Source organism: Triticum urartu, chromosome 7A, assembly GCF_056163025.1.
Source record: "Triticum urartu cultivar PI428250 chromosome 7A, HENAU_Tu73, whole genome shotgun sequence".
NCBI classification, from domain to species: domain Eukaryota; kingdom Viridiplantae; phylum Streptophyta; class Magnoliopsida; order Poales; family Poaceae; genus Triticum; species Triticum urartu.
In genome coordinates, this window is record NC_141879.1 from 646634785 (window position 1) to 646645075 (window position 10291).

Below are 10291 nucleotides of genomic sequence, written 5' to 3' on the forward strand. Positions count from 1 at the left end.
ACACTGGTCGCCATCAACGCCCGCCGTCACCCGCATTGGTCGCCATCAGCGCCCGTCGTCATGAACACTTGTCGCCGTCACCTGCACTACTCGCCGTCGGCGCCCGCCGTCACCCACACTGGTCGCCGTCGGATAGGTATTTCTTAGAATATGTTTCCTTATAATATAACATCTTAGCTACATGCAACGTCACATAGATATTAGTATATGCAGTATGGACATCGATGGTGTGATTGGATGTTCCGTACAAAAGTGGGTTAGTCTTGTTAATCAGTTAACACCAAGTCAGCGATTCACATTTTACGAAACGGAGATGGAGGGCATGCTACAAATACCTTGGGTGAAGATGCGTGATAATTTGCTTGCGCTTATGATTCAAGGTTTCAATCCAAGTACTAAAAAATTCATGGTCCAAGAGGCAGCCGGAAAGAAATGGTTGATTTCACTGAGGCCTGATGATGTGTTCGCTATATTTGGTTTGAAGAATGAAGGAGTGGATGTTTCTAGTTTTTTGAGTATGGTCCAAGGGAAAGCAGTAAAGAAAATTCCAGTTAGTTTTGTTAACAAAAAGTCTGGTAAAATCTTGATTGATGATCTCATTCAGAAGATTGTGAGAAATAAAAACGCGGACGATGAATTTGCTCGGATGGCGTTTCTTGTCCTCTTAGGGACTATAATTGCACCATTGTCTGATGAGTACATACCAAAGAATTATTATGCGCTAGTGCAAGATGTCAGGTCGATAAAAAAGTTCAACTGGAACGCATTCACTTTGCGGTTTTGTTTGTCGGAGATTGGTATGGTCTTGCAGCCCGGACGTGTTAGGGAATGGCCATGTGGCAACCTAGCACTTCTGCAGGTATGATATATTTGTTAAGTTGAACATTTGTATTATGTAATAATAGTGTAACATGTGATAAGTGATTTTTTTTGTTTTGTAGTATCTATATTGGGAGAAGGTGCATCCAATCACCGGTCCGCAGTATGATCCGTTAGCGCTGTTGAGCCCCTTGATGAGGAACTGGACAGAAGAGGCAGCAGAGAAAAGGGAGAAGTACGACTTCCAATATGGTCGTGGTGTTGGGATGGTAATACGTGCAATTAATTTTTTCATTTAAAGTACGCAATTAATTATTAATTAAATTTGAATGTATGATTCTTTATGTTGTAGATCGATGACACCATTACTGAAGAGTACCGACTAAACAAAATTAGAATGGAACAAGCTGAAAAAAACAAGAAATCCAGTATGAAAAAGTCTAACATTACAGGAAGCAGAAAAGGTGTGAGTACATCTGAGGCTTCCGCTAGCCAGAACCCTATTGTGGATCGGATTATGACTGAGCTGAAGCACATTCGTAAGGACATGCTTCGTTTGCCAGAGCTATGCGCACAGGTACAAGTTTCGTTTTTTTGCCGTTCAATTTGTTTTTTTATGTGTCACCAAACTAACTAGAACTTATTTGTAATCATAGAGGGTGATAGAGAAATTGAACAAAAGCGGTGTCTTCTAGAAAGCCGGTGATAGTGAAAAAGAAGAAGAGAATGAGTATGGTGATAATAGTGAATCTAGAAACTATGGTGGAGACCCTCGTAAAGAATTTGTATATCAACCTGATATGGACAATTTCAAAACACCAGCAAAAAAGAATGTGCAAGAGTATGATGAAGCTGACCTTAATGATTCTGAAAAAAGAGACCTTATTATTGCACACCTGACTATTTGGATAGTTTCAAGGGTGATAAACATGATCCTATTGAATTCATTATGTGATACAATTCACATTGGACTAATATGAAGTTCTAACAGGGGTCAGTTAATAAATCAAGGGACATAATGATTGCGCATCTTATTTTTTCACAGAGAAATACGCTCAATGATGTGAAAGACAAAGTTACCTGGCTTGCAAAGAAGAAATAAATGCAGCAAAATTTATGTAACAGAAAATTTTGTCCGCTCAAATGATTCTTTCATTTATTTTGACTAGGATATTTTGTGATGAAGAAGACACTACTTGTTTGAATATTTAAGTTGAGAATGACATTTGGATTATTATTTTGTCGTCATGCCATCGTCTATAATTTTCAATTACTCATATTCATACTTCTCTCGTCGTCTACTTGTGTGACTTAAACAGTCCATGTTTATATAATGTAAAAAAAATGCCCGCCCGGTGAATATTTCTGCCGTCGACTACTTGTTTGAATAAAACAGATGTTAAAAAATGCTTCTGCCATCATCTACTTGTGTGACTTGAACAGTCCATGTTTATATAATGTTAAAAAAATGCCCGCCCGGTGAATATTGCACCTCGCCACGTCAGCAAACGGGCCAACAGGGCAGCCACGACGGCACTGTCGCACAGGGCAGCGTCAGGCGGAGGTAGCATAGCGAGTTAATTAGAGGAGTTTGACTGCCTCTGTGGCGCCGGGTATATAAGCAGGTCGTCGCGCGCTCCGTCGGGCGAGGTGGGACTAAACGTTCCTTCGCCGCCGCCGTGTCGGGAGCAACGCGCGTGACCGCGTGGGACGGCCCAATAGCATTTTACAGCCGGACAGACGACGGCCCAAGTACCCCGCGGGGCGAAGGGAAATGTTTAGTCCCACCTCGCCCGACGGAGCGCGCGACGACCTGCTTATATACCCGGCGCCACAGAAGCAGTCGAACTCCTCTGATTAACTCGCTACGCTATCGCCGTCCGTGTTGGAAATATGCCCTAGAGGCAATAATAAAATGGTTATTATTGTATTTCCTTGTTCATGATAATTGTCTATTGTTCATGCTATAATTGTATTAACCGGAAACCGTAATACATGTGTGAATACATAGACCACAACATGTCCCTAGTAAGCCTCTAGTTGACTAGCTCGTTGATCAATAGATGGTCATGACCATGGACATTGGATGTCATTGATAACGGGATCACAACATTAGGAGAATGATGTGATGGACAAGACCCAATCCTAAGCCTAGCACAAGATCGTATAGTTTGTCTGCTAAAGCTTTTCTAATGTCAAGTTTCATTTCCTTAGACCATGAGATTGTGCAACTCCCAGATACCGTAGGAATGCTTTGGGTGTACCAAACGCCACACCGTAACTGGGTGGCTATAAAGGTGCACTACGGGTATCTCCGAAAGTGTCTGTTGGGTTGGCACGAATCGAGACTGGGATTTGTCACTCTGTGTAAACGGAGAGGTATCTCTGGGCCCACTCAGTAGGACATCATCATAATGTGCACAATGTGACCAAGGAGTTGATCACGGGATGATGTGTTGCGGAACGAGTAAAGAGACTTGCCGGTAACGAGATTAAACAAGGTATCGGGATACCGACGATCGAATCTCGGGCAAGTACTATACCGGTAGACAAAGGGAATTGTATATGGGATTGACTAAATCCTTGACATCGTGGTTCATCCGATGAGATCATCATGGAACATGTGGGAGCCAACATGGGTATCCAAATCCCGCTGTTGGTTATTGACCAGAGAGATGTCTCGGTCATGTCTGCATTATTCCCGAGCCCGTAGGGTCTACACACTTAAGGTTCGATGACGCTAGGGTTATAGGGAAAGTATGTACATGGTTACCGAATGTTGTTCGGAGTCCCGGATGAGATCCCGGACGTCACGAGGAGTTCCGGAATGGTCCGGAGGTGAAGATTGATATATTGGACGAAGGGTTTTGGAGTCCAGAAGTGTTCCGGAGGTACCGGGTGATGACCAGCATGACCGAAAGGTGTTTCGGGAGTCCCGACAAGTGTTGGGGGGCTTCATGGGCCAAGGGAAGGGGGCAAACCAGCCCACTAAGGGGTTGTGCGCCCCCTCACCTATTCCCACGTGACTAGGGGGTTTGGGGCGCCCCATCTAGGGTTCCCACCTCCTGGCTTGGGGGCCAAGTCACCCAAGGGGGAGATCCCATCTGCCCTGGCCGCCGCCTTCCCTAGGGGAAACCCTAGGGCACCTCCCCTTGCCCTTGACCCTATATATAGTGGAGGTTTTGGGGCTGCACAACACACGAGTCTCTCTCTCTCCCAAGGCGCAGCCCTACCTCTCTCCCTCCTCGTCTCTCATAGTGCTTGGCGAAGCCCTGCTGGAGTACCGCGCTCCTCCACCACCACCACGCCGTCGTGCTGCTGCTGGACGGAGTCTTCCCCAAACTCTCCCTCTCTCCTTGCTGGATCAAGGAATGGGAGACTTCACCAGGCTGCACGTGTGTTGAACGCAGAGGCGCCGTTGTTCGGCGCTTAGATCGGAATCGACCGCGATCTGAATCGCTACGAGTACGACTACCTCATCTGCGTTCTAGTAACGCTTCCGCTTAGAGATATACAAGGGTATGTAGATGCACTCCCCTTCCCCTAGTTGCTAGATTACTCCATAGATTGATCTTGGTGATGTGTAGAAAATTTTAAATTTCTGCTACGATCCCCAACAGTGGCATCATGAGCTAGGTCTATGTGTAGATTCTATGCACGAGTAGAACACAAAGTAGTTGTGGGCGATGATTTGTTCAATTTGCTTGCCGTTACTAGTCTTATCTTGATTCGGCGACATTGTGGGATGAAGCGGCCCGGACCGACCTTACACGTACACTTACGTGAGACAGGTTCCACCGACTGACATGCACTTGATGCATAAGGTGGCTGGCGGGTGTCTGTCTCTCCCACTTTAGTCGGATCGGATTCGATGAAAAGGGTCCTTATGAAGGGTAAATAGCAACTGGCATATCACCGTTGTGGTTTTGCGTAGGTAAGAAACGTTCTTGCTAGAAACCCATAGCAGCCACATAAAACATGCAACAACAATTAGAGGACGTCTAACTTGTTTTTGCAGGGTATGCTATGTGATGTGATATGGCCAAAAGGATGTGATGAATGATATATGTGATGTATGAGATTGATCATGTTCTTGTAATAGGAATCACGACTTGCATGTCGATGAGTATGACAACCGACAAGAGCCATAGGAGTTGTCTTAATTTATTTGACCTGCGTGTCAATGAAAACGCCATGTAATTACTTTACTTTATTGCTAACCGTTAGCCATAGTAGTAGAAGTAATAGTTGGCGAGGCAACTTCATGAAGACATGATGATGGAGATCATGATGATGGAGATCATGGTGTCATGTCGGTGACGATGGTGTTCATGTCGCGCCTCGAAGATTGAGATCAAAGGCGCAAGATGATATTGGCCATATCATGTCACTTTATGATTTGCATGTGATGTTTGTCATGTTTACATCTTATTTGCTTAGAATGACGGTAGCATAAATAAGATGATCCTTCGCAATAATTTCAAGAAAGTGTTCCCCCTAACTGTGCACCGTTGCTAAGGTCCGTTGTTCTGAAGGACCACGTGATGATCGGGTGTGATAGGTTCTAATGTTCGCATACAACGGGTGTAAGCTAGATTTACACACGCAATACACTTAGGTTAACTTCACGAGCCTAGCATGTACAGACATGGCCTCGGAACACAGAAGACCGAAAGGTCGAACATGAGTCGTATAGTGGATGCGATCAACATGAAGATGTTCACCGATGATGACTAGTCCGTCTCACGTGATGATCGGACACGACCTAGTTGACTCGGATCATGTATCACTTAGATGACTAGAGGGATGTCTATCTAAGTGGGAGTTCATTGAATAATTTGATTAGATGAACTTAATTATCATGAACATAGTCAAAAGGTCTTTGCAAATTATGTCGTAGATCATGCTTTGGTTCTACTGTTTTAGATATGTTCCTAGAGAAAATTTAGTTGAGAGTTGACAATAGCAATTATGCGGACTGGGTCCATGAACTGAGGATTGTCCTCATTGCTGCACAGAAGGGTTATGTCCTTAATGCACCGCTCAGTGTGTTGAACCTCGAGCATCGTCTGTAGATGTTGGGAAACATCTGACATACACGTTTTGATGACTACGTGATAGTTCAGTATGTAATACTAACGGTTTAGAATTGTGGCACCAAAGATGTTTTTGAAACGTCGCAGAACATATGAGATGTTCCAAAGACTGAAATTGTAATTTCAGACTAATGCCCACGTCAAGAGGTATGAGACCTCTGACAAGTTTCTTAAGCCTGCAAACTAAGGGAGAAAAACTCAATCGTTGAGCATGTGCTCAGATTGTCTGTTTACTGCAATCGCTTGAATCGAGTGGGAGTTAATCTTCCAGATGAGATAGTGATGGTTCTCCATAGTCACTGCCACCAAGCTATTGGAGCTTCGTGATGAACTATAACATATCAGGGATAGACATGATGATCCTTGAGCAACTCGCGGTGTTTGACACCGCGAAAGTAGAAATCAAGTAGGAGCATCAATTGTTGATGGTTAAACCACTAATTTCAAGAAGGGCAAGGGAAAGAAGGATACTTCATGAGACGGCAAATCAGTTGCTGCTCTAGTGAAGAAACCCAAGGTTGAACCAAACCCGAGACTAAGTGCTTCTATAATGAGGAGAACGGTCACTGAAGCAGAACTACCCTAGATACTTGGTAGATGAGAAGGCTAGCAAGGTCGACAGAAGTATTTTGGATATACGTCATATTATTGTGTACTTTACTAGTATTCCTAGTAGCACCAGGGTAATAAATACCGGTTCGGTTGCTAAGTGTTAGTAACTCGAAATAAAAGGCTGCGGAGACTAGCTAAATGTGAGATGACGATATGTGTTAGAAGTGTTTCCAAGGTTGATGTGATGAAACATCGCACGCTCCCTCTACCATCGGGATTGGTGTTAAACCGAAATAATTGTTATTTGGTGTTTGCGTTGAGCATAGACATGATTGGATTATGTTTATCGCCACACGGTTATTCATTTAAGGAGAATAATGGTTACTCCGTTTATTTGAATAATACCTTCAATGGTCTTGCACCTAAAATGAATGGTTTATTGAATCTTGATCGTAGTGATACACATGTTCATGCCAAAAGATATAAGATAGTAATGATAGTATCACGTACTTGTGGCACTGCCATTTGAGTCATGTTGGTATAAAACGCATGAAGAAGCTCCATGTTGATGGATCTTTGGACTCACTCATTTTTGAAAAGATTGAGACATGCGAACCATGTCTATTGGTAGATATGCATGAAGAAACTCCATTCAGATGGATCGTTTGGACTCACTTGATTTTGAATCACTTGAGACATGCAAATCATACCACATGGGCAAGATGACTGAAAGGCCTCGTTTTTAGTAAGATGGAACAAGAAAGCAACTTGTTGGAAGTAATACATTTTGATGTGTGCAGTCCAATGAGTGCTAAGGCACGCAGTGGATATCGTTATGTTCTTACTTCATAGATGATTTGAGTAGATGATGAGTATATTTACTTGATGAAACACAAGTCTGAATTATTGAAAGGTTTAAGTAATTTCAGAGTGAAGTTGAAGATCGTCGTGACAAGATGATAAAATGTCTATGATATGATCATAGAGATGAATATCTGAGTTACGAGTTTGGCACACAATTAAGACATTGTGGAAATTGTTTCACAACTAATACCGCCTGGACCACCATAGTGTGATGGTGTGTCCGAACATCCCAACTGCACCCTATTGGATATGGTGCATACCATGATGTCTCTTATCGAATTACCACTATCGTTTATGGGTTAGGCATTAGAGACAACCGCACTCACTTTAAATAGGGCACCACACAATTCCGTTGAGGCGACACCATATGAACTATGGTTTAGAGAAACCTAAGCTGTCGTTTCTTAAAAGTTTGGGGATGCGATGCTTATGTGAAAAAGTTTCAGGCTGATAAGCTCAAACCAAAAGCAGATAAATGCATCTTCATAGATGTAACGCCCGGGTAATCAAGCTACAGTAAAACTCTCCTAATGATGCCATGTAGTCTGCGATTACTGTTACTAATCTCGGGATAATTCGAAACCGCGTCAAATTCAAACTTAAAATTAAAGTCGACAATAAAAGTTTTCAAAATTGAAAAAAAAATGTTCGGTGGACGCCAAATATTACAAAGGTAATTATGGTGCAGAAAACACATTTTTAGTAAAAGACTAAATACTTTAAAATGAAATAAAACAGAAAAGAAAAAAATAAAGAAAAGAAAGAAAGAAAGAGAAAGGAAAACCCCCCAAACCCCCCTGGGCCATCTGGCCCAGCTAACCCACCTGGCCCATCCGGCCGAACCGGCCCGCCTCCCCCTGCCGCCTGCCTTCCCTGTTCCCCCGACCCGGGTCGGAACAGGGGCGCGTCCCCGCCGCACCCTCTCGCCAGCGACGACGAGGGGATAAGGTCGCCACGCCGTGCCCCCTCGGTCTCTCCTCCCACTCACCCGCACGCTCGCCTCAGTTCTTGCGCCTCCCACTCCCCTCCAGAGCCACCGCACCTCGCCCCCTCGTTCCCCACCACAACCGAGCGCCGCCATGGCCTCGCCGCCGTAGCACTCGCGGCCACCGCGACCTCCAAGCCCTTCCGACGCGTCCGCTCGCTCCGCCTCCCTCGACTACGCCTCCACGTCAAGACGCAGGACGCCGAGCACCATCGAACGCTGCCCCAACCTCGTCTTCTTCCTCGGATCCCCGACGCATCTCCGACGAGCGCCGTCGACTCTCCGGCTACTAAACTCCCAAGGGCCATCTTGCGTGCCGCACGGTGAGCTCCCCATCTCCCGCCCATCTCCGTTAGCTCCCTTGCACACCCTAGCTAGCTGCCGCCAAAGCACCCGAGCACTCCGCCACGGACCCCGTCGCCGACGAGTCTCCGGTGACCAAATGGTCACGGGCTCGTGTCGGTTACGCTCCTCATGCCGCGTAGATCCTCCCCGACCTCTCCATTTCTTCGCTAGCTCACCCCAGCTCCACTCTCCTCGAGCTCCCGACTACGCCGCCGCCTGCGCGCGTCGCCGGCGCCCTTCCGGTGACCAAATGGTCACGGGGCCGAGCCCTTTGTGCTTAGCGCGTCGCGCAGCTCCACCCTAGCCTTCCCACTCGCCCCGAAGCGCGCTGCGTCGCCGTCTTCGTCCGCGCCCGAGCAGCAGCCCGCCGCGCTCGTCGCCGGCGACCATTCCGGCCACCCCCGCCGTCGTGCTCCCCTCCATCAGACGCGGCGCGAAGAGGCCGTTCCAGAGAGCCTGGCCGCGCCCAATTTGGTTCCCCGTAGCGCGATTCCGGCCAACTCTGGCGAGGGGCCGCCTCTGTTGGGTCGCCGGAGTCGCTCCGGCACCGTCCGCCGACGTGGCTAGGCGGGCCCCACCCCTGGGTCGCTTCCTGTGGGCCTGGGGGCCCCAACTGGCCACGTTGACCAAGTCAACTTCGCTGACATGGCAGCTACTGCCACTGACATGCGGGCCCCATGCCATAAAACAAATAAAAACAAATATATAAACTACTAATTAATTAAGTTAATTAACTAAAACCTAATTAGACACTGACTGCTGGGGCCACCCACTAATTAACCCATTTTAATTAGTTTTAAAACTCTGTTAAGGCCCTTGACAATGACATGTGGGTCCCACTGGACCCACCTGTCTGGTTTGACTGGTCAACCGACCAGTTGACCTGCTGACATCACTCTGATGTCATGCCTACGTCATCACACACTGTTTTGGATAATGTTGGAATTAAATATATAATTAAAATCAGAAAATGATTTAAATCTTTAGAAAATCATATCTTTTAATCCGTAACTCGGATGAAAATACTTTGCGCATGAAAGTTGCTCAGAACGACGAGACGATTCCGGATACGCAACCCGTTCGTCCGCCACACCTCCCTAACCTATCGAACTCGTAACTTTCCCCCTCCGGCTCCTCTGCCCGAAAACGCGAAACACCGGGGATACCTTCCCGGATGTTTCCCCCCTTCACCGGTATCACCTCATACCGCGTTAGGGCACCCCTAGCACCGTTACTTGTCTTGTCATGCATCGTTATGCATCTGTTTGCGTTGTATTCATTGTTTCTTCCCCCCTCTTCTTCCGCTAGACATCGAGACCGACGCCGCTGCTACCCAGTACGACTACGGAGTTGACGACCCTTCTCTCTTGCCAGAGCAACCAGGCAAGCCCCCCCTTTGATCACCAGATATCGCCTACTCTTCTCCCTACTGCTTGCATTAGAGTAGTGTAACATGTTACTGCTTTCCGTTAATCCTATTCTGATGCATAGCCTGTCCTTGCCACTACTGTTGATACCTTTACCTGCAATCCTAATGCTTAGTATAGGATGCTAGTTTATCATCAGTGGCCATACATTCTTGTCCATCTGCCATGCTATATTATCGGGCCGTGATCACTCGGGAGGTGAT

At 46.2% G+C, this 10291-nt stretch overlaps 1 protein-coding gene across 1 annotated transcript; it reads left to right on the forward strand.

The window, feature by feature from the left end:
* Positions 1 to 313: 313 nt before the first annotated feature.
* LOC147961024 (uncharacterized) lies at positions 314 to 1921 on the forward strand. The gene is made up of 5 exons (XM_087533639.1): positions 314 to 859; positions 942 to 1088; positions 1172 to 1396; positions 1515 to 1739; positions 1865 to 1921. Exons 1-5 carry the CDS (start codon positions 314 to 316, stop codon positions 1919 to 1921), a joined length of 1200 nt encoding a protein of 399 aa, XP_087389765.1.
* The last annotated feature ends 8370 nt before the right edge of the window (positions 1922 to 10291 follow it).

What these genes read in the sequence shown, in the direction of transcription:
- LOC147961024 (XM_087533639.1), top strand. Translation starts at nt 314, where the DNA reads ATGGAGGGCATGCTACAAATACCTTGGGTGAAGATGCGTGATAATTTG. An exon ending in GCAACCTAGCACTTCTGCAG is followed by an intron (nt 860 to 941) that starts GTATGATATATT and finishes TTTGTTTTGTAG; the next exon opens with TATCTATATTGGGAGAAGGT. An exon ending in ATGGTCGTGGTGTTGGGATG is followed by an intron (nt 1,089 to 1,171) that starts GTAATACGTGCA and finishes TTTATGTTGTAG; the next exon opens with ATCGATGACACCATTACTGA.